At 41.5% G+C, this 24,219-nt stretch overlaps 2 protein-coding genes across 4 annotated transcripts in view; both read left to right on the plus strand.

Annotated features, from left to right (window-relative positions):
* The first annotated feature begins 357 nt into the window (after positions 1-357).
* fyco1a (FYVE and coiled-coil domain autophagy adaptor 1a) lies at positions 358-18,938 on the plus strand. 3 transcript variants are annotated; one of them, XM_049587485.1, is made up of 18 exons: positions 358-407; positions 1,903-2,019; positions 2,760-2,866; positions 3,004-3,129; positions 3,701-3,807; positions 4,387-4,530; positions 4,684-4,771; positions 4,884-7,379; positions 8,162-8,296; positions 9,088-9,206; positions 9,299-9,466; positions 10,174-10,326; positions 10,518-10,747; positions 11,559-11,712; positions 13,675-13,767; positions 14,792-15,002; positions 16,092-16,201; positions 17,128-18,938. In XM_049587485.1, exons 2-18 carry the CDS (start codon positions 1,959-1,961, stop codon positions 17,201-17,203), a joined length of 4,578 nt encoding a protein of 1,525 aa, XP_049443442.1. In that variant the 5' UTR covers positions 358-407; positions 1,903-1,958; the 3' UTR covers positions 17,204-18,938. The 3 variants fall into 3 exon arrangements, with proteins under 3 accessions (XP_049443442.1, XP_049443444.1, XP_049443443.1); XM_049587487.1 differs by having other exon boundaries at positions 8,162-8,254; XM_049587486.1 differs by having other exon boundaries at positions 367-407; positions 1,906-2,019.
* A 1,694-nt stretch (positions 18,939-20,632) lies between these two features.
* ghrhrl (growth hormone releasing hormone receptor, like) overlaps positions 20,633-24,219 on the plus strand; it is a 33,014-nt gene continuing 29,427 nt past the window's right edge. The window contains exon 1 of the mRNA XM_049587488.1: positions 20,633-20,744. Within this exon, the coding sequence (XP_049443445.1) occupies positions 20,670-20,744 (75 nt within the window). The 5' untranslated portion in view covers positions 20,633-20,669. The remainder of the gene's footprint in view (positions 20,745-24,219) is intronic.

Consider the following 24,219-nt stretch of genomic DNA (forward strand, 5'->3'; position numbering starts at 1 on the left):
GTTGTTCAATGTACCACATTAAATGTCAGGGTATTTCACTTGTATTTGTCACACATAACGTTTACAAATCATTAAAGGCAAAAAATGTTTTTAAAGAATTCTTTTGTGGTGTTTGGGGGTGCAATTGCATTAAATACACTTCAAAGACCTGCAACAAACAACAAAACCACAGGAAAGTAGGACAAGCATTTCTGACTGTCAGTGATCACATGACACCTCTGTTTACCCTGGTGCGACAATCAAACTTCAGCTCCAGAATCCCGCCTACCAACCTCATAGCCATTGGCCGGAGGGCTACATGTCGTCCTGTGATTGGATACTACAACATCAATCACGTCACTTTAAACAAGTTTGTATGCATACATAAACGATTTGGATTGTTATGGACTTGAGTCATATCTGTAGAAGTATGTCAAAGTTATTATTCTTTTTTTCTTATTTCACCAGAAACTACCTGGAAACATACTACATCATTTAAATTATCGTTTCTCGGTGATGTCACGGTTATTTTGAAAATGTCTGTCAGTCACAGCTAAATATAAGGTTACGGCGACAGGTTCAAAAAGCACTTAAGTCGTCTGGAGTAGCTTTAGCTTTAGCCGTGAGCTATGTGTTATTGTCTTTGGTTTTTTGATATTATAAAGTAATATTAGCGCTGTAAGAGCATGTAGCTAGTGTTGTAAAACTGTTTTCAAACTGTCGAAACCCAACTGACGTTAACTTGGTTAAGTTAGCCGTTAGCTAACAAAACTAATGCTAAACAAAACGTAGAGTGGTTGTTAGCTAACTTTACTACTGTGTGGATGCGTGTGTACTCAAATACAGGTTGTTCCTGTGCTTTGTCAAAGTGTAACCGCTTTCTTAATCATTATAGTTAGATGTCATGCAACATACTCATGCATGCTTTGTGTGCTTCCTCAGTTTACCCGGAGTGAGCACCTGTACAGTATTCACTTACCAGAAATACCTGCATTAAATACTTCCTCTGTGAATTTTATAATGTTCAGTTTAGATGGATGTTTATCAGAGAGATATTGCCTCAACTTCATGTTAAAAATGATGGCCATAATTTAGGGGGGTTGGTGTTTATGGACACCGTGGTTGAAGCAGCATCTCTCACAACAGATTTTGTGCACACCACATGCAAACCAGTAATCTAATATACAGCATTTTATAATGACTGTTACAGGAATGCATTGACTAAGTTTTGCACACTGCATGGTTATAGAAAAGCATGGGAATTGTACATTTTTCAACTACAGTATATGTGTCTTTCCTCATGGGTAAACAAAGTAGATTTTAGTGAAGGATAACTCTCACTCGAGAGATAATACTTGATAAGATTGGCATTTAGGTTGGTCTGTTTTTACCAGTATCCAGCCAGGTAATTTTCCAGGACACCATTCTTATTTGCCTTCAAATATGGATGGTTTAATGATGCGTTACCAACCTGCAAACCAAAAGCTGTGTCCTGATCCACAGTTCAAGAAGTAGGATGTTTGCCTCGTTTGTTGCTGCTACATTGATTAAATTGCTATGCAACCCCCTGCCCTTTTGGACCATTACTCTTCAGTGACTGAAAAAACTCACAAATACGCATCCCTGTTCATAGCTTCATCCATAAATTGTTAAAGTTCTTAATGAGCATTACGAAAACCAACATGCATTGTTCTACAGTAGAATAATAGATGGTCATCAGGAGATCAGAATGTGTAAACTGACTTAATTTATTATACAGATCATACACTATCAGATGCAAGTTACTCACCATGAGATCTCTCATTAATGTGACACACATTTGTGTGTATCGAGTGTGCCCATGTGTAGCCATGAGAGAGTACAGTATGTTGGAGCATTCGTGTCAATCTTTTGTTCCTGACTGCTTCTGATTCTCTGATTCAGCAGACTGGATGTGACCCTGTGACCCCTGGTTGCCAGGGAGAGAGAGCGGTGGGGCCATGGCTGCTGGGGCTTCGGTCGGGGAGAGCCAACTCCAGAGGATTATCCGAGATCTGCATGGTACGCCAGCTTTATGTGTGTGTGCCTGCCTGTGTGAGTGTGTGTGAATAGATTGGCTGCAGGCGGCTGTTGGCTGACATTGTGTGACTGGAGAGAGGAGAAAGAAGAGACTCGATGTCATGACCTGAGTCTCAGCGTCAAGTCTAAATACAATCTTTACACCTGGAATTATTTGACCTCTCTTTGTCGTCAAATCATTTGGGAAAACGTGTACCTGACCTCATGTGGCTGTAGAAAGGGTGTGGTGGCAGCCTCTGTCAGCATGCAGCGAGACAGAGAGTGCGTACTGAGGGTGCACCCGTCACGGGTGTCCTTCCAGTTTTTACGATGGATACGAGGCAAGTGGTTGAGAGTGGAAATGGAAAAAAATATGTTTAGAGATTGAGGCACCAGGGCTGTTTGTGTGTGTAACCAGAATGCACCAAGAGGTTAAAGTATTATAGCAATGCAATTTTCCATTTCCTTTGATTCCTTTTAGTCCATTTGACTTTGGGTCATTTCTAAGAAGATAACAATTTTCTGCCTTTTTCCTCCCAGCTTCTTCCCTTAATATTTACTAAATGGAAACTTGCTGTTATTTTTTACCGAAAGCACATTTTTATATCATGTATGTATTAGTAAGAAACATGTCTTTGCCATATAAATGTGTTTTTCCAATGTAAATATATGCACCACATTTGTATAAACCCTGTGTCATTTATGAGGGATATTTTTTCACTTTTAAACTTTGTGAATTTCAGAGGCTGTTGCAGAGCTTGCAAAGGAGTACAGAGAAAGTGGAGAGCCAATCACCGATGACAGTACCAACCTGCACAAATTCTCCTACAAACTGGAGTACCTGCTACAGGTATGATTTAGCTCATATTGGCACACATGATGCAGTGAATCTCAGTTACTCAAGGATGATGTTATTAATGACATCACCAAAAAGAATCCATGTTCAACATTTTTATTGGTCCAACTGTATCTATATCTATCTTACAGTTTGATCAGAAGGAGAAGACAACATTTCTCGGTACAAAGAAGGACTATTGGGAATACTTCACTGAATGTCTGGCTAAAATCAAGGGTGCCAATGATGGTATCCGCTTTGTCAAATCCATCACTGAGGTATGAAGATGTTTTTATTGTTGTTATTTACAGTGACACCACTAATATAGCACTAATTACGTACTGATCATTGATAACATCAGATAACTCCTTAAACCATTAGACAGTAATTGTATCTGTCTGTCTCAACCTACAATGACTCAGCAGGGTTTTTACTTCATTATTTTTCTCATCTCTTGTAGTGCAGATGTAACACACATGAACTCAGAGAACTTGCAGTGTAACTTTGTTATATTGCTGCTTAGAAATCAGAGCATCAAAAATGTGAGACCCAAGTCATGTCCAAGAAATCAATTTAATTTTTGAAACTGATGTGTTACATCCTTGTAAATGTAACATATAAGAAACGTGATTGTAACATATTTTTTGTTGATATTCTTTCTTCTTTTAATTTAAAAACAAAAAACAAAATAGTGTTTGTTGCATTTACAATGGCCCCCAACTGCATCTTCATAGTGTTAGTTCTTAGTTAATTTGTTACATGTTACTTCTTACTTCATTTAGGTTAAATAATGAAGTTTACACTGTCTAAAGGCTTTGTTTAAAACAATGTTTTCTTTTGCTTTGATAGCTGAAGACATCTCTGGGGAAAGGACGAGCATTTATCCGATACTCCCTCGTACATCAGCGACTGGCTGACACCCTGCAGCAGTGTCTGATGAACCAGAGAGTCACCAGGTAAAACTGTCAGAACACAGTGATGCCTCGCTGGAATGTGTGTTTTTTATTTAGATATGTAGAATGATGGGCTTTTGTTGAAGTGCAAGTAAATTGGTAACAAAAATAGAACAGCAGTTGTTTTGGGATTACAAAGAAACACTTTCAGAAATAGGCATTTCATTTCCCCATTGCAACGAACTGAATGTTGAGATGTTCTTTTTATGCTGTTACTGTTTAACTTTCCCTTTCTATGAAAGTATCGGTCAGTAGTATCAGTCTCAGTCAGGTATGAGCAGTCTAAGTAAGAGGAATTCATTGACTGATTCCACTGACTTACCACAGGTCAAAATGGGTGTGTATGTAGAGTCCTGCAGCAGTATGGGACAAAACACAGAAACACACAACTACATGGCAGAATCTTAATCTTAAAGACATACATTTGTCATTTGGTATCATAAAGCCTTCTCTGGTTTAGATGTCAATTGTGTCTTATGAGTGTCAAAATATGGGGCAGAACTTCCTTTTTAGCCACTATTATTGTTTCTTGTTGTTCTGCTGTGTCCTACTGTGACATCTCCTTCATCTCTCTTCCTGTAGTGACTGGTACTATGCAAGAAGCCCCTTCTTGAAGCCCCACCTTAGTGTTGACATAATCAGTCACCTGTACGAACTCAATGAGGTCCAGTTTGATGTGGCTTCCAGAGGTCATGATCTTGATGCATCTTGGCCCACTTTTGCAAGGTAACAAATAAGACAAATCATGAAAACAGCATGTAGAGCAAATAAAAACTACAAAAATATCTAGGAATTATTACAGGAAGCAAGTGTCTGAATTCAACCATTCCTTAGCACCTTCTTTGGAGTACAGTATTAAATGTCTTTTCTGATTAACAGGAGGACACTGGGAAACTCACCTGGCCACATGTGGAAACCACCCAGTCGCAGTTCCAGTATTAATAGTCTGGCCAGCACCTACTCCCAGGTAACACACCAATAACATCCTGTCATTTTATCATAATTTTAAAATGATTGCACAATGTTCATCACTCATCCTCTCTTCCTTTCCTTCTCTGGTTTCCCTTGTTACCATCTAGCAAGCACATGAGTTCCCCGCCAGCCCTGACTATGGTCAGGGTCTGCTGAATGACCTGAACGAGTCTCTGCCTCCCTGCACCGAAGATGTCAGCACAGTTGAAGACCTTCGCCTGGAGCTGGACCAGTCAGAGCTGAAGCAGCGAGAGCTCCTAGATAAGGTGCAGCAGATGGGCGATGAAGCTGCTGAGCTCAGGGGTGTAGTGGTGCAGCTCCAGAGGCAGCTTGATATGTCCCTTGCAGCCCAAGAGAAGCAACAGGGCTTACAGGGAGATCTCAAGACTCTGCAGGAAAGAGAAGGCGCCCTGTCCAGAGAGGTGGAGGCACTCAGGACTGGGGAAAAAGCCAGGGAGGCTGAACAACAGCTGCTTCAGGAAAAGCTGGCAACCGCTGAGGGGAAGAACATAGAGCTCCTGGCCAAGTTGGACGGGGTTCTAAATGAAAAGGGCCAGCAGGCAGCCAGTTACTTTGATTCAGCTCAAAAGATACACGAGCTGCTGGACAGATTGAAAGAGGCAGAGAGGGGAAAGATGGAAGCGGTAGCTGAGGCAGAGGAGAAGAAGAGAGAGGCAGAGAGGCTAGAGGACGAGCTGAGAGTCAAGGAGGCAGCCGCAAAGCAAGGTGAAACAAAACTTGAAGCATTAGTTACATCTGCGTCTGAGGAGAAGGCCAAGTTGGAGACAAAAGTGGAGGAACAGAGCAGTGCCCTTGATAAGCTGCAGGGGGCCTTGACAGTGAGAGAGAAGGAGGCGAGCAACCTACAGAGGCAACTGCAAGACCTCCAAAGATCTCTAGAGGACAAGGAGAAAGAGGTGGAAGAGATAAAGAGGAGGGCTCAACAAGATAAAGATGAAATGCAGAAGAATGTTGGTAGTTTAAAAGAGTCTTTAGAAGCAGAAATCACTGCCATTAAGGAGCAGCTCGAGAGGAAAGAGGCAGAGCTTGCCTCCAGCTGCGAGACACTACAACAGCTAGAAGCCAAGAACCAAAGCCTAAACACAGAGAGGGACAAACTGACCACTAACCTTGTGGAGCTGGAGGGTAACGTCAAAGAACAAGCCACAAAGATAGAAGACTACAAGACGCAGTGCGCCAATCTGATGGAGCTGAATAAGAAGCTGCTGACCACGGTGAAGAGAAACGAGGAGGTGAAGAAAGAGATGGCAGAAAACAGAACAGCCCTTGAAGCTGAATTAGCAGCTCTAAGAGCTTCTGAGAAACAGCTTCGCGGCCAGCTGGATGATACCAAGATGACGGTGGATGAAAAAGAGAAGAACTTGCGTGAGGAGAATCGCAAGCTGGATGAGAGTCTGCAGCGGGCCACAATGGCAGCAACAGTCTCAGAGGCAACTTCAAAGCGTTTGGAGCAGGAAAACCAAAGTCTTAGAGAGGAGCAGGACACTGTGAAAGCAGCTCTTAGCCGCATGCAAGCTGACCTGAAGAGTGTTCACGGCCAGATCGGAGAGTTGGAGAAGAACTTAGGAGCCTCTCGCAAGAATGAAGCAAGCCTTCAAGAGCAGCTCCAAGCCAAAGAGGCCCAGCTAGAGAGTAAAGAGAAGAACCTTGTTGAACTGGAGTCCAGGTTAAAAGATCTGGAGGCCAGGGAGAAGGAGCTTGAGATTGCCAAAGCTGATGCAGAGGCAACTTGTGCTAAACAGACAGAAGTGATTGAGAGGGTTACTTCTGAGAAACAGGTGATGGAGAAATCTCAGCTGGAGAGGAGCGCGGCTCAAGCAAAGGAGAACCAGGAAGTGACGGGCAAACTTGAAGGCCAGTTAGAGGTGTGTATGAAAGAAGTGTCCAGGCTCCAAGCAGAGATCCTCGACCTCAGGGTGCGGGTACAGAGGTCTGAGGAGGAAAAGTTAAAAGCACAAGCACAGCTGGAGGTGATGGAGACCCAAAGAGATGAGCTCAGGACTCTGACTGAGCAGCTGAAAGCCCAGACAGAGGCACTGAATCAGAGGCATGTAACAGAGCTTATGGAGTGCAAGAAGAAAGAAGAGGCTCTGACTGAACAGCGTGATAGAGAGGTAGCCGCCCATGCCGAGTTGTCCATCTCTGCTGCGGCCATCCGAGAAGAGCTGTCCACCCTCAAGGCAGAACATAGCAGGCTAGTCTCAGAGAACAATGAGACACGTGAGGGTCTACACAGGGCAAACACAGAGATGGCAGAGCTTGGGATGACCATCTGTAAGTTAGGTGCAGAGAAGCAGGAGGCCAGAGAGCACTGGGAAAAGGATGCCACCAGGATTGAAGAGATGGAGAAAGAGGTGGAGCGGCTAGGAGAAAGCATGGCAGAGCTACAGCTGGAGAATACCAAACTAAGGGAGGAGCTGCTACAGAAAGAGAAACTTCCAGAGACTGTCTTGGAGCTCCAGGAGCAGCTGGACAAGGCCAGGAAGCAAATGCAGAGCGTCAGGGTCTCTAGCCGAGAGGAGGCAGAGGCCGTCAAGTTCCAAATGAGCTCGGAGAGCATGACTCACCAGGTCCAGATGAAGGTGAGTTAGTTAATCGTGACTTGTATTACACACAAGATTTGATTTTTGTTGTACTTATTCCGTGCACCATAGTTTTGAGTTTAGTTGAGTGATCTGAATCTGCAGATGTTATCTGGATCATGACATTTGATCCATGGGTCATGGCTCTTATACTAGGGCTGCAACTAACAATTAAATTTATTGATTCATTTATCTGTCACTTATTTTCCCTTTAATCAGTTAGTTGTTTGGTCTATAAGATGTCAGAAAATGGTGAAAATGTCCTTAGATGTCTTGTTTTTCTTCCCACAACCCAAAGATATTCAGTTTACTGTTTTAAAGGAGTGAAAAAACAGGAAATATTTGCATTTATGAAGTTGGAATTAAAGAATTTGGACTTTTGTTTTTCTTAAAAAATTATCAAACTGATTATTGGATGAATTGCTGAAAAGATAAGTCATTCAATTGGACAGTCGTGGTCCCCTTGTACTTTGGTGATTCTCTGACTTCATCTAGCACCATCATCAGGTCACAATTTTCATTTCACCACTACTTTATTAATACTTTGGTTTATAACCTGCAAAACTAATGACACCCCCATTAGTCTCAGCTTTACTTGTGTTTAGTGTTAATTAGCAAAATGTTAGCATGCTAACATACTAAATTAAAGTAAACATATGTAATAAGCAACACCATGTTAGCATTATCATTGTAAGTATATTAACATGTAGTAAAAAGCTCCACTTTGTCTACTGTAAGTGCAGCTGTAGACTCCCATCTTTGATGTTTCTCTCACATTTCAGAGTGTCAATGAACAGCTGAACAAGGTGAAGGCCCAGCTGCAGGAGGAGCTGAAGAATGTGTCCAGCTTGCAGGCTAAAGTCTCTGAACTAGAGGTCTGTGTCTCTGAACCAGAGGTCTGTGTCTCTGAACTAGAGGTCTGTGTCTTTCAAGTTTTGAATCCAGTGACTCCTGGTTACATCATACCTAGATGCATGGTGGTGGTAGCATGTGTTCTATTGTCTATATATAAAAATAGACCATCAACAGAAAAATGTGTGATGTATTCACTTTCAAGTATAAGGAAACCCATATATGATCAAGAGTAGACTGTAGATAGATTGCAGTCAAAAGTGCAACACCTGACATATACATAGCCTGAAACAGGCACCAGCACGTTTGTCATTAGTGGATTTGCTAGGATGGAGAAAAGGAAGCTACACACCACATGGGACATAATAACAGGATGATTGTTTGATTAGTACTCATTAACAGTAGGTAATTATATGAGATAATTTTTCAGGTCTCTGGTTTTTTTTTTTTTTAATTAGACACCTTGATTGCTTGAGCAATTTTCTTTGATTGCAGAAGGTAGATTAGATGTGAAATCACTGCAGTGTAATGGTCCTAATCCGATTGATAGCTCAATGAAATTGCTTTGAAGTCATCTTTCAAATCATTTTTCCAATTTTGGTTTGACATGTTTATTATTCTAAATACTAGGCTTTGATTGTGAGGGGTGTTTTTAAGATTTAATTTTGGCTGCGTTACTCCAAATGTTGTCATTGGATTTTACTAAATGAAATGACTCTGATACAAGATGCATCTGCAAGAATGTTTTATTTAGGTTATCCAGCAAAAAACTTCATCAGAACTGATTGTAATTAATGTCAGAATCTTTTGTACTAATGAGTATTTTTTATAAATGCTCTTTTCTTGTTTAATAAAGGCTGTGAATGAGCACTACTTGCAGCTAACCGGGGAGAAGGATGCTTACATCACAGACACCGAAAAAAACATTCGTGAGAGTGAGAGCGAGATTCAGCAACTGAGAGATGCAGTAACGAGGTGCGTTTATGACCACTGATACCTGTGAATGTCACCTTTTTGGTGCCAAAAAGGAGCCACTGACTCTTTTCTTTGCACCTTTCTCTCTACAGTGCTGAAGAAGCACACTCGTCTGTGCAAAAGCTCTGTGAAGAACTGAAGCAGAAACTTGACACAATGCAAGCTGAAAAGGAAAGCCAGTACCTGAAGATGACTGCAGAGATCGATGACCTCAACAGAACCAAGACCAACCTTGAAGAGCGGCTCATCGAGCTTATAAAGTGAGAGCTGTCTCTATTACAGCTGCCAGCAGCATCAAGGCTGTCTGTTGCCACAGGCATCGCATTTCTTAACGAAGAAAGGGGTTAAAGTTCTTTTTCACAATGGATGTCTGCCACCTCGTTATGTTTGGTTGCTGCGGGCTCTTTGAAAGACCCACTGGGGAATGTGTGCTTGGTTCTTCCAGTAAGAGCACTCCTCTGATGTTGTCGTACTTGACATAGATGGGGGAAATTAGGTCTGAGGATCAGGAGCGGGGGAAAAGGCTTCTTTAAATGCTGATAATTTACTGAGAACAGATCTGAGAGAGAGTTTTTGACAGAGAAGGGATCTGGAAAAGTAGAGCTAAGAGGCCAGCATGACAGGTGAAGTGTGGTAAAGAGACACTACTGAATAGAAGGCTGGCTTTTTATCCATCATTCTTCACTGGATTCAGTAACCACTAATGCCTTGAAAGGTTTCATATTCTATAAGGAATGAAACATACTCATTCAGTCAACTCCTTTGGGATGTGCCCACATGATTTCAATCCTTTATTCTTTTGCATTATATATGCCTTCATTATTTTTCTCTGTTGCATCAGCTGGGGTAATGATGCTACTCTTGGTGTTGAGTATGTACAACGTTGTGTAAAATTATAGGTCAGTGTAAATATATGACTATGTGAAAAAACCTGAATGCATGTGTGTTCTTTTGTGTGTCACATCAGGGACAAAGATGCTCTGTGGCAGAAATCAGACGCTCTAGAGTTTGAGCAGAAGCTGCGAGCAGAGGAGCAATGGTGGTTGGTGGATAAGGAGGCCACGCACTGCCTCGGCTGCCAGGGCCAGTTCACTTGGTGGCTGCGCAGACATCACTGCAGGTGGGCTTTTAGTGGGCACTGGGGCCTTCTGCACACTGCTGCTCCTGTCACTGTGTGTACCTACCCTGTTTGATATCCAGACTACATACAGTATCACTTCTCAAAATGCAAGCCATCAAAAATATGTTCTAGTAACAACATCAAAGGTGTAACATGGATGGAAACCTATTTATTTTCATGTGTATTTTTAGGCTCTGTGGTCGCATCTTCTGCTATTACTGCAGCAACAACTTTGCGATGACTAAGCACAGTGGGAAGAAGGAGCGCTGCTGCAGGGATTGTTACACCCAACACAGCGCAGTGGTGGAGAGGTTCACAGAGGCAGAGCTGAGTCCCTCAGACATTCAGCCTCCTCCACCAGGAGTTGGACCTCAGCCACCTCCTGAACCAGCCCCATATAAACCCACTCCTAGGGTAACAGGTGAGAGGCAAGCTGGGAAGACAAACACATGCTAACTACTACAGGCTAACCTAACAACTGCATGCTTGTCCCAAAAGGTAATCACTGTGGTTCATAGGTTCGGTACTGTAAGGTAACTAGGAACTTTTAAGCGGAAGTGAAAGGGCTGACTTTGTCATATTGAGGAACAAGGACAGAAACCTTTTCCATTGAATTCTTGTTCATTAGACCAAAGGGGAAGAAGGTGACATTTCCATTCAAAGAAGAAGCTGTTTTTCTTATATTGTACAAAAAAGGAAGAGCTGACGGGCATGATGAATAAATGACGTATAATTTGCTCCATAACTATTTATACCAGCAGTGATGTGAATCTGTGGCAGTTGCAACAGGTCTGCCATTGCTGTGACATTATGAGGTGACTCATCTTGATACCTTCATTTGTGGTGCAAAATCTCAGATAAAACTTGAAATTAATCCCCATTAGAGGATGCGTTGGCGACCGCTAGTCTTCCTGGGGTTCATAAAAGACATAAAACATAACAGACATAAATATAATGGATAAAAACATAATACTGTCATGTCACTGTCATGTAATCTGTCAGAGTACTCATGGCAAAAACAACACTTTGAAAGAGTATATTGACATGCGGAAAAAAACAAACACCTCAGTGTGCAAAGGCCTTTAGTCTCAAACAGGAATTTCTAGTTTTTCTTGGTCTATACGGTACATGCTATATGTTTTTGTATACTGTTCAATCACAAAACTATATCATAAGAACATGCAGTCCTCCAAGTAATCCAATAGTTTGATTCAGATTCTTGTTGCTCCCAGTTTCAGACCCCAGCAACAGATCTGAAGATGGAGCTTTTGACATAATCACAGAAGAGGAAGTGAATGGAGTCTACGACAGCGACACCACCTCGCAGACCACAGGAGGCTCCCTGGAGGGAGAGCAAGAGCGACGGCCTCCAGGATCACTGGATATGTGAGTGTACTGTAACATAAATGTGGTCTGTCCTTTGGTTTGATTCCTCAGTTGAAAGTCAAACAGTCACAACACGAGACACTGCAGCAGCTTAATACCTAGCTCCTGAAATTTGGGTTACACTCACACATTGACATCCAGGCCTCCATTATTGCTCAATGAAGAGTGACAACTACATACTGTACAGTAATGAACTGCACTGGTGTCATGTTTGCTTATCAAAACACCTCCCAAGGCAAAAGTAAAGTCCTACATACTGTATAAAGTGCTAGATGATTTAAAATACAAAAACTACAGTGATCTGATGAGTTTATAAATGTTTCAAATCTCATTTTGTTCATAAATCTGCCAAACAGGTAGGCCTTCCTCATGTGTTGCCATGTTGTTTTCATCTAGTGCCTTGAACTTTAAAAGCAGGGAAGAATAAAATTGGGAAGTGAACTAGTTCTGTATTATAAATAATACACCATCAGTAGGTCAGAGGAAATTAAAAAAGGACAATGTGCCGTTATACTGACCTACAGTATTTCATTTAGTGTTGTAAACAACAACCGCTTGCTGGAAACGCTCATCATGGCCCATTCTCTAGCTGACACATACCTGCTGTGAATGTCCCAGCTGAGCTCTTAAAAATTACCGTAAATACAGAATCGCTACTGCTTGAGTGCAGGAATCTCTGGAGAAGATGCAAATCCAATGTATAGCACCTTTAGGGGATTCAGCACACATGTCTCTGCCCCTAGCGGGTGTCAAATAGTAATTAGGGATACACTTCCTCTCTTTTTCATCGATAAGCGAGAACTCAAATTGCAAGAAATGAGAAGTGCTGCAGTTTCATGGCGCTGAAGTGGATAGGGTGGTGGAGAGAAGCTGAAGCATTCATGTGGTACCATTAAGTTGTAATTTTTAAGGAAACGTGTGCCTGTCCAGAAATACTAGTTATCTGAGTATTTCATTTAATGGATGATAGATGGACTTGCTCAGCACCTTTCAAGGCTTCTGACCACTCAAAGTGCTTTCACACTGCATGTCACAGTGACTTACCATACAAGGTAGTACTGCTACTCAGTTTAACATTCACACACACCTATGGAACAGTCATCTGGAGCATTCGGGGTTCGGTATCTTACCTAAGGAGACTTAGACAAGCACACATGAATCCTCCAAATAGTGGACGACCCACTCCACCTTCAGAGCCACAGCTGCCCCTGTTAACTTGTGCTTATATTTAACTTAAAGGTCCAGTGTGTGGAATTTAAGAGGACATATTGGCAGGAATGGAATATGATATAAGTATTTCTCTTTTGTTATCACCTGAGAATAATAAGAATCTTTGTGTTTTCCTTCCCTTAGAATGAGCTGTTTATATCTACGTAGGGAGCACGTCCATATTTATAGATATCACCATGTTCACTGTCATGTTTCTACAGTAGCCTAGAATGGACAAATCAAACAGTGGCTCCAGATAGGGCCATTCGCATTTTTTAGTCAGCCACCACAGAGAAGCCCATCTGCAACGAACAGCGTCAGAAAAACTCTGAATTGTAACATGAACCTGCTTTATTCAATGTTTTTACTGGTTTAAATCACTGGGTCTGTTTGTTTTGGAGAGGAGGAGACCTCTACAGATAATTCAGCTCAAAGTAAAAACACCTTGAACAAAAAACACTGAAGGAATTCTATTCAAGAGACGTTTCAGCTGGTTGCAGTCTCCAGTCCTCGCAACAAGATTCTGCAAAATTGCCCTAAATCTTACACACTTCACCGTAAATGTCACAGTGAATGTTAAGCACAATGTATTTCAAATTAAATAATATGGATAAAACCTTCCAAGACATGGGTCTTTGAAAATGCATGGCCCATGAAATTCATATTCCACTTCTGATACATCATGAATGAATCATTATGCCACTGATACGTGCATTTAAATCAAAATACTACTCTGTGTCTTGTGTTTTGCAGAGGCACGGGAGATGTGACCCCTGATGACCCTGAGGAGCAAGTTCCCACTGTTCAGGATTCAGAAATCAACCTTCTAAAATCAGGAGAAGTCACGTGAGTCTTGACCTTTGTATACTTACTCCTTCCTTACGCCAAATGACTTTTCAAGTGATGTCACTGTCCCTGGCCAATGTTGTAATAAAAGTTTTACCTCAGGTGGTGCATGCTCTCGTTATCTTGATCGTTTGGTGTATGGTGGTCATAAAAGTCTGAACTCTCTTAAGTCAGTCATTTTCTTGTCTTGGCATTCTGATATAATTGAACATGTTAAACATTATCCAAAGTTTTATGCCTTGGCATCGTGCAAATACTGTGGTTCTATGATGTGAACATTGTGAACACCCAACAGGTGCGTTCTCTACAGGATTAAACATTAAGTGGCAAACCAGGTAGACAGTAAACATAAAGGGGACGCCAGGGAGGCACAAGAATGTGAACAAGTCTGGGTTCTCTTTGACTGTGGAAAAGGAGGAGAAAGTGGTGGAGTTGTGGAGTGAAGAAGAGTCCCTGTTTAATTTGGGTGTCGGATCCAATAACTGGCACTTATTTTAGTGAGAAATGTGAATTTTTGAAACAGGTCATCTCTCATTCCTACAACAGATAACCAGTGGAGGCTGGCAGCGAGTTGAGGCAACAAAATTCAAAATAGAAAGCTTGTACACAAATATAGTTTAAAGTTATGGACTATATTGATACTGAATTGACAAGAATGATGTCGACATATGGTGCCTTTTATCTTGTGTTTCTAGAGTTATGTGTTTTTGCGGACATGGAAGGAATTGTTAATAGGTTGTATTTCTGAAAGGGCTCTTGGCTTGATATTTTTCACGAGGAGCAGGATGGGAAATAATCTCCAAAGGAATTTAGTTGTAGTCTTGCGAATAAGGACCCTGCAGGATCCCTAGTCTGTGCAAAATGTTATACTGTGTGAAGACAGTGTGAAAACTCACACAGTCTTCATGTAAAAGTATTTCCAAAGTCTTCTCCAAGTCTTGTAGTGTATGGTAGGCATTAATATGTAAAACTGATGAGCCACTTTGTATAAACCACTCTTAACGTTAATGTGTTCTCATTGCAGGATGGCTGTCCCTCTCAGCATTGATGATATTTTTCACTTTGGCGACGGTTCCAGAGAGCTCTTCATCAAGTCCAGCTGTTACAGTGTGATAACCGTGGCTGTGGTTGACTGTGGGCTAACCATCAGCTGGGTGTTTTCCTCAGAGCCTAAGAGCATCTCCTTTAGTGTGGTTTACAGGGAATCCACTGACACGACTGTGGAACAGTCGAAGGTAGACACACTCGCTGTGTGTATTTTCATTATTGTGCACTATGACTGATGTGTTGTGAGACTCAGCCCTTACACGCCTGCCACAGGAAATGTCAAGAAAGGCAGTTTCAAATTAAAGTACATCAAAAGGCTGATGGCAATGCTGTTCAATTTTTAGAGGTTACTGTCACTTCAAAACTGAAACACAGAAGTTATGACCAGACACAATGGACTGACCCTGTGCGTGCTGTCGTGGGCGCCCCCTACAGAGAGCAGGGTTGTTTGCTTGATCTTTCAAATATCACTGCCAGAGGAAAACCACTGCAGGTTGCCAGTGTTGCGCAGCAGGGTTAGCTACACATCCTGCAGTTAAAATGTCAGGGGTTGTAAATGAGTTTGGACGTGTCATCTTGTAGTACCATAACTTCGCTCTCTTGCCAATATTCCCTAGTGTGTGCTGTTTTATTTATTCATTAGCTTTTTAATTCAGGGTGTGTTGGAATTTACAATGTATTGCAGTTATTATGATACTGATGATTATATTCTTGCCGTTTCCACTGAAGCATTATTTTTCCTGAGGCCAGCGTATTTTTTTAATTCTTTGCAATGGGAGCGTCACATATTTGCACTATGCTACAAATGGCAACAGTCAGATGAAGCGTTGAGTGAAACGTTGCGCTTGTCAGTGTCATTTTTACCCAGCTGTCCAATCACAGTGGAGGAGGGTGCTAAAAAACAACAACAGTAGAGGAGAAATCTGGTAATATACTATAAATATAGATATTGAATATATGTTTTCTCTCATGAGCCAACACAGCCCCGCAGGTTTGTCCTTATGCAGAACAAGTACTCTACCTTGCGCCAACATTTTACTTCTGTTGATATTCCATATAGCAATTAGACACAACCAAAGTGTCTCAGCTGAAAAATCCCTGCGCCTCCAAAAAATTCTCACGTGCTCCCAGCTGGACATGGCCTGAGGAGCGCCTAATGTTTTAAGCTGGGAAAAAAAACAGTTGTAGTGGACACAGCATCTTAGACTATCTCTGGCAGAGTTTTCCACCTGCACATTCAGTTTCACTCCAGACCAATGTTTCTGTTCTTCTCTCAGGTACTGATTCCTCTGACTCGCTGCAATTCCCACAAAGAGACAATTCAGGGACAGCTGAAAGTCCGAAACCCCGGCCTCTACACACTCGTCTTTGACAACTCCTTCTCACGGTATGGAACTCCTGACATCCAGCATCTTTCCTCTGACTCTTCCTCTCAGTGGGAGAGCTTGTTCACTACAGAATCGTTTTCATTCTTATTCTCTCCTTCAGGCATAAGCATGGAGGAGACCATGCATTTGGTTGTGTGTGTGCCTGTGTGTATTTGACTATCCTCAAGTAAAAAAAAACAAGCCCTAGCATTTGTTGCTGGTCACATTTTGGCGTCTCTTGTGGCTCAAAAACTGACATCCATAGAAGAACAAGATGAATTGGGTCAGTAATTCTGAGGTGTAATTCCCTACTTCCAATCTAAATAAACCTGCTCAGGAAAACATGGCCGCCAGCAGCAAACTGATCTTTGTGTATCAAGTCTCTGAGCTTCACGAACAGCTACAAAGGACCGACATTAATTACCTTAGCATCTTAACAAAGCAAAACTGCGCATGAAATAAGTCAATTGTCTTGCTCGTCTTTGCTCATAAAGTAACTCAAAATTGTGTAAACAGGAGTGAAGCATAATAGGAAGAACCACCACAGCCAGCAGCAGAAAGTTGTTGTGTGCATTTGCTTTGTGAGATATGCATGCTCATAAAGCTACGACATTGTTACATCACGTATCACAAAATTAACGCTGCATGAAACCCAAAATAAACACTGCGCTGCGGTGCGTCTGCTGCAAATACGAGAACTGACTAGAGTCGCTGTAATCAGCTCAGGAGGCGGCATCACAGCTGGAACGCGGTCGCCTGGCAGAGATCTTTATTCCACTGAGTGCACTTTTCTAGTTGTCTCTTCTATGATTTCCTGCCACTGTTGGGCATGTGTGTGTGTATATGTGTGCACATTTAGCCTCTTATCCAGCACTCTATTGTGCCTCAGCGTCTGGTTTCAGTTAATCGGATTGCTGCCCTTTGATCAGAAACCCTCTCCCAACAGGTTTATCTCCAAGAAGGTCTTCTACCATCTGACCATGGAGAGGCCCATAATCTACGATGGAAGCGATTTTCCCTGAAGCCGGATGACTCCCACAGAGGCATCAGCATGATGTTACAAAGACATCAGCATGATGTCCTTGTGGCAGCTGAAGGGAGACTGAAGATATGACAAATTCACTGACTCACTCATTCACTTGATGTGACTTTTTTTTTTTTTATCTTTTCTTACCAGAAATCTGTTTTTACCCAAGTATTTTTGTTTCTATTTGTTTTTTGGTGTTATTTAATGTCTCGAGGTGTGCTCATGGTTTCACTGTGGCCTAAATGAAGTGTTGTCAACAGGATGAAAAAGGTTTTTAGAAAGAAACACATTTATTTAAGTTTTATTGTGTTTTTTAAATATACACCAAGTAATACACGTACTTTACTTCAGTTAGGTTTAATTTAGAAAGCTCAGTTTAGATATTGTGTGATTTTGTTATTCCTTTTTAAAAGATTTTCAGTCTTAGTTTAGCTTTGATCTCCCTTTTCCAAAGTATGCTGTTATGTTAGGGACAAGTATTTATTTGCAAAATTTGTCTTTTAAGAATTTTATGATTTACTAAACCTCGGTCAGTCGTGCAATCTTTTAAATCAGAGCTTTCAAACCTTTGAAGCAGAAAAGTGCAGATTTGAATTTGCTCCCAGCTTGTTAATGAACTGACTTGTCTGTGCACTATGTTTGCACTTTGCCAGCACAGGAAGGAAAACAGGCAGGAACTTGTAACTGGTTTCTGTTTGATGACAAAGCAAATGAACTTTGTGCAAATCTCAGGAGTGGGACTTAAAATTGTCCTCCAGTGGTAGAATGTCCTAATTTTTATGTTTTTGGAAAACTTAAAAAATAAGAGCAAAGTAAAACTGCCGTCTTACTTTCTGTGGAAGGAAACTACGATACAAACCAGCTTTCTTTGTTCAGGTCATAGAATCTAATGAAGCAGAGGGCCTGTACGTACACAGGCTGACTTGTGTCATCACATTGACATTTACTCAAAGTATATTAATGACTGAGCTACTGTGCTTCAAGTGCCTATAAACTCTGATTGCCAGGGATTAGTTTGCTTTTGTATCCGTATATTTTACTCCTTGTTATCTGCACAGATCATGACACTTGGTTTGAGTTGTTACTTTTCTGTAAAACTTAATTCAAGTGGCATTTAAATCACATTATGCACAATATCACATGTTTCAGTTATAGCAGTTGAAATGATTTTTCAGTTTGGGTTTCATTTGAATCTCTGGAAACTTTTTGTTATATGTTTAGTTAACTTTTAGCACTGTGCTCTCAGTGATCACATGGGAGTTGAATTTTGTGCTGTTTTTTCTATATATAGCAAAGCAATAAGGAAAAAAACGGGCTTGCTCACTTTGGACACAACCAGACACTACTTAATGAAACAAGGGCTTATTATCTCTGTGCTGCTTTTATAGAGATCTGTGTGTGCGCCTCACAGTCAGATCTCATATTTTTGATGGGTGTAAATTGGTGCAATTTCTATGCAAAGGCTCATATTTTCTCCACAGAGCTGCTTTGTGATAATTATTTTATAAATTGTTACAAACAATATTAAATCTGTTAAATTTACATTATCTTTGTATTCATGCAGGGACAGATTTTTCTACTTGCTTGTTTTTTTTGAAGGATAATTTTGGAGGAGTAGAATGTGCATGAATCATCACTACAAGCACTCAGTGTAACTTGTAATGGACCTGTCAAACAGCCAGTAATCATGAATAAAACGTGAGAGTGATGATGCCTCCAACTTCCACTAATCTGTGTCTGGTTTTAATGTTTGACAGCTTCGAACGACAGAACAACAAGATCAACACATTAACTCTGCGTGCTGCCTCGCTCATTCAGAAAGCTGATGTGAACAAAGACGCCAACACAAACAAGTTTGTTTCCTGTCTAACAACAACTGCCACATGATTTACGTCAGACGGGATGTAGATCCCTCCATCAGTACAGACCACAACCCATGAAGTTTTGAAAACAGTGTTGTAACTAACATTTCAAAATCAGGTGTTAAAACAGCCTGTCAGATAACACTCAGTGAATTTCTTTTTTTATTGTACTCATTGTTCTTGTCTCGCACCTGTTGTGTTTTAGATCTTAAACGATTCGCTGATTTATCACTTAGTTGACTGACTTAAAATTCATCTTTGCTCGTTACAGTTGCTCAGATGTGACAATTTGCTGTTTTTGAATAACTTCTGGTGTTTTAAGACATCAGCATGGGGACTATGATGAACATTTTTCACCTTATACTGATGTTTTATAGATTTCCTTGTGTCACAGAAATTAACTGCCCCATCTGCTTTTGAATAAGCTTTTATTTAAAGGTCCACTGCGCTAGATTCAGTTGCATCCAGAGGTGAGATTGCAGGTTGCATGTAGGAGAACTACGGTGGCCAATGTGTGGTTTGTCTGTTCTGGGCTACTGTAGAACAACATGGTGGACTCAGTGGAAGAGGTTCATGGATGTATGAAGAGAACGGGACATAGTGTTGTAGGCAGGGCCCCATTCATCCCTATGAAGGCTGATCAGTGGCCCATGAAGCCAAAAAATTATACATTTATGCATATATAATTATCTGGATGATCAGCACTGTTCCTGCATAGTGCAGGTGCATAGAGAGTTCCGCTACTTCCAATTTAACACTGCTAATTTGGCTCTTTTTAATTGTGTGGCTCTTGTTACTGGCTCACCCTTTTTCCCCTTCAAGGGCTGGTGGCTTTGTGGGTAACCTGTGAGGGTGTGACGCGTGCTTCATGGTGTGTATGGAGGGAAGCAGCTGTCTCGGGGTGTTGGGGTAAAGATGGCAGGCAGCAATGAGTGAAAAATGAGTGTAAATCCTACACACTGGACCTTTAAAAAAATCTCAAGTACACAAAATTAATAAAATGAGCAATCTGAAAAGAATAAATTAGTCAAGGATTAAAAAAAAGTGGAAATATTAAGAAAAACAAAGCAAACAAACCACCAAAGCCTGATCTGAGACTCTTAAGCTCAGTATTTCAATTCGAGTCTGAAGTGTAAATCCATATTTCCATATCACAAATTGTGTGTGTGTGTGTGGCGACACATTCAGGCTCCGGAGAGCAGAAGCACGAAATCTGAGCATCCCCAACACCCGCTCAGCCACATCTGTAAAGCTTGCTGGCTGAACTGGGAGCTGCCTTTTGCCTTCAAAATAAAAGAAAAACGCATCACATTCCTGCAGCACATGATAAATTAAACTTTCATCCTTCCTCATGGTGTTGTAGGCAGCTCTCAGTAAAGCATTAGAAATCTGTGCTTAAAACACTGCTCAGAGCCATTTCTTACCGACAGCTTGTGAGTGAGGTTTTTATTCTGAAAATACACACAGGAATCTCCACATTTTTTATCATTGCATGCTTGACATGTGTTGTATTTACAGCTGGGGGAGAGTGAGGGTCTCAGCAGCATCTCGTCCTGCACGAGTGTGCACCGGTCTCAGTGAGGAAAGCGCCACGTTGGAATGAACAGAGGAACAGACACCATGTCCTGTCTCCACATCAGAGGGGTTTTCCTCACTCTGTGTTTGGCTCCAACTGTGAGTGATCTACTTTACCTTCATTTGTGGCAAAGAAAAAAAAAACAGAAATTGATATTTTTGCCACAGAGAAAACTTGAAGCTCTCTCTTTTGTAGGAAAGTTATTCTAAGAATTAAAAAACTATTAATAAGAGATGATTAAACATCTTAATCTGCAGGTTTGAGACTGTATCTCTCTTGTTTCCTCCCCTTCTGTCTGGACATGCATTTTATTGACATATTAATGCCTTGTGGCGTTTAATGAGCTTTAATTAAAACAAGGCAGTGACGGATGCTGTGCGTGTGCGTGCACCCGTGCGTGAGAGGGCGCGCGCCTTGCATCAGGCACCTGATATAAAGCTGTTTGGCTCTAAAAAGTCGAAAGTAATTTACTTATTTTCAGCATACTGCATCGTAAAACACACAGCAGGAGTAGACTCAGATATACTGAGTGAATGTGAAGTGAGTGTGTAAGTGTTTTATGTGTGTGTGTGTGTGTGTGTGTGTGTGCAAATTTTGTGTAAGTATATGTATATTATGTGGTAAAAATGCCCACAATTCAATGGCTTTAGCCTCTATTTTGGTTCCATGTTAAGATTTTGTGGTGTTGTTCATCTTCTGACAATAAACTCAATATTTTTTTATAGTTATGGACTATCATCACATTTTAGAGATGTTTGTGTGTGAGTGTGTGTGTACTCTATGAAGATGATAGTAGCCTTTGGATACAAGTTAAAGATAGTGTGTGGTGTGACAGGTGAGATTCAGGTATGTAGGTATGATTAGACATGATATATCGCGTTGCATTCAAGTGTAAAGTGTTGAACTGTCGTGAAGTAGCGCAGGTGGACCACAGCACACGACACTGACACAGAGGTAGGAGGTAGGGCGAGTTTTAGGAGGTTTATTGTGGGAGAGGGCATGCAGGTGGAGTGGAGGAGAGAAGATGGCTGGCTGAGGCAGATGGTGGATGGCAGGTTGGGCAGGATGAGGGTGAGTGGTGTGGGCAGGCTGAAGTTGCATGAAGGTAAGCTGATGAGGCTGGGACACGGGGGAAAAGACGGTTAATCTCAGGCTTGAGATCAACATGATGACTAGCTCTCAGGAAATACAGACCCACAGAGGCTGAAAGCGAGTGACTACCATGATACCTGAGACAGCAATCTGAGAGTGGAGCCGGGGTTGGTATACTGGGGAAGTGATGAGCTGTTTGCAGGCAGGTGTGTTGGAGGAGAAGGGACTCAGGAATCAGAGATGAGAGAGAGCACCGGACACAGACAGTGGAGCATAGAAAACACAGAGATGATAAACACAAAAGAAGATACAGGGACATGCTTGTGGGGTGAGATCATTTGATTTAAATTCATAAAAATTTGAATATTTTCCATTAGACCATGATGCACAAACAAACAAATTGGAATTTGTTACCTGAACTCAACTGACTGAAATCAGGAAAGTGAAAACGACTGAATGACTTGTGTTTGCTGATATTACCACATTATTTACTATCCGTGTTTGTGCAATTCTTCTTGGCAAATCGACTGTGAAGACGCAAGACGGGGGAACAAGCTGTACACACATTCACACACCGGCAGCCTTTTTTTAGCAACAGCTTTATGAGGTTATTATTACAAGGCCATCTTGCTAATTTCCATAACAGAATAGAAATGTGACAAGCAGGCAAACAGGTGGTATGATGATCTGCGTGACAGAGAGAGAATAGGAGCAGGGCAGACACTCATCACTGTGTTCCACTTCAGTCTATTCACTTTCACTGCTCAGGACTGCAGAGAATTATAATGAACTCCCGGGGTCCACACACACACACACACACACACGCACACACACGCACACACACATTTTAAAAGAAAACACATCACTACAAACAAGTCCAACAGTGGTCTCTTTTGAATGTTCAGATGATTGAAATTTTGCTCTTTCAACAGCATCTGAGGGGATGAACAAAAACAAAACAAAAAAGAGAGAAGATGAAAATTATCTGGTCATCTTTTTGGCTGCATGGTGAAAACCACCTCATACAGTAGCTGTATACCTCCTTACATCCATGTCTGTCCAGACTCATATCTAGCCGTGAGAGTAACGCTTCAAACATGGATGTGGCTGCAAAGAAGCTTCCCTCTGGCAGCACAGGCAATCTATACAATCAGCACAGATTAGTGTCACCAATTCAGTATCTGACCAGATGTCTCCCCCTCTGCTCCTGAAGTATGGTGCTGAATAATGACCAGAAAAGCATTTCTACAGAGCATCATGATGTCACAGTGAAGTTTTGACCTTTTGGTTTTATAATGTCATCACGTCATTATTTTGTTCTGTTAGACATTTGTGTAAAATTTTGTCATAATTAGCATATGAACTTTTGAGTTATGGCCAAAAACCTTTTTTGTGAGGTCACAGTGACCTTGACCATCAAATCCTAATCAGACGTTTGTGCCAAACTTTAGGAAAATGTCCTCAAAGCCTTCTTGAGATATCACGTTCAAGGTCATTGTAATGCACTGCTCATAAAAGTAATGCACCATAAAAAGTAATTTGTGCATGACCCACATATTTTGGGAAACTGCAATCATGTGACCAATGCACTCACGGTAGTAAAGAAGGTGGTCTCAATAGGACGCGGGTTGGGGTGGTAGATGGGTCACAAAACACAGGACTTTCCCTAGAAGAATGGTGTTCGGAACCATGTGACCTTTTAGTTATTTTAAGGTACATCATCACCATGTGTTTTTTCCCTAAATCTAACCACGGTAACTTAACTTGCCTAACCTCTGTAACTTTATGTCAATTGATCTTTCACTAAGCCCCGCCCCTTTGTGATGGAGCCCACACTATAACTAACTGCACTCCCTGAAGAAATATTATCATATTTTTGGGAAAATGAAAGAGTGATTCCAGAGAGAAGCAGACAGAGGGGTCTACAGTCTGTGTTTGAAGGATATATCCAGGATGTCAAACTGACTCAGCAGCAACAACAGGTTAAAACGACAAAGATAGTTAGAAGCTAAAGCTGAACTATAGGCTACAGATCACAGTGTAAAAGTGAACCACCACATCTCTGCTGATCGCCACACAAGACAATGAATATAAAGGGAAACTTTGCTGATATTGAACCAGCTGTGTGACATCATAGTGTGTGCAGATGAACAGTGTTTAGCTTCGCCCTCGTGCCGCTACCAGCACCTGGACCTCTGCCACCAGACAGGCAGGGATCTCCAGGGGAGGTCAAACGTTCATCTGCACACACTGTGATGACACATAGCTGGTTGAATATCAGCAAAGTTTCCCTGCTTCCCTTCACTGGTTCCTGTACAGCAGGTCAGTCTTTTTTCACTGTTATACTCATTACAAAGCAAAAGCAGCATGTGTATACATTCAGTAGGCTATAGCTTCAGTAGCTAGCTAGCTAACCCTACACTTTTCAGGGTTTGATTTTGGTTTTGGAACAGGGAAGAAACGTTTATCTTTTTCCAACCT

Source organism: Epinephelus fuscoguttatus, linkage group LG10 (assembly GCF_011397635.1).
Source record: "Epinephelus fuscoguttatus linkage group LG10, E.fuscoguttatus.final_Chr_v1".
Taxonomy (NCBI): domain Eukaryota; kingdom Metazoa; phylum Chordata; class Actinopteri; order Perciformes; family Serranidae; genus Epinephelus; species Epinephelus fuscoguttatus.

What these genes read in the sequence shown, in the direction of transcription:
- fyco1a (XM_049587485.1), top strand. Translation starts at nt 1,959, where the DNA reads ATGGCTGCTGGGGCTTCGGTCGGGGAGAGCCAACTCCAGAGGATTATC. An exon ending in TTGTCAAATCCATCACTGAG is followed by an intron (nt 3,130 to 3,700) that starts GTATGAAGATGT and finishes TTGCTTTGATAG; the next exon opens with CTGAAGACATCTCTGGGGAA. An exon ending in CTGAGAGATGCAGTAACGAG is followed by an intron (nt 9,207 to 9,298) that starts GTGCGTTTATGA and finishes TTCTCTCTACAG; the next exon opens with TGCTGAAGAAGCACACTCGT.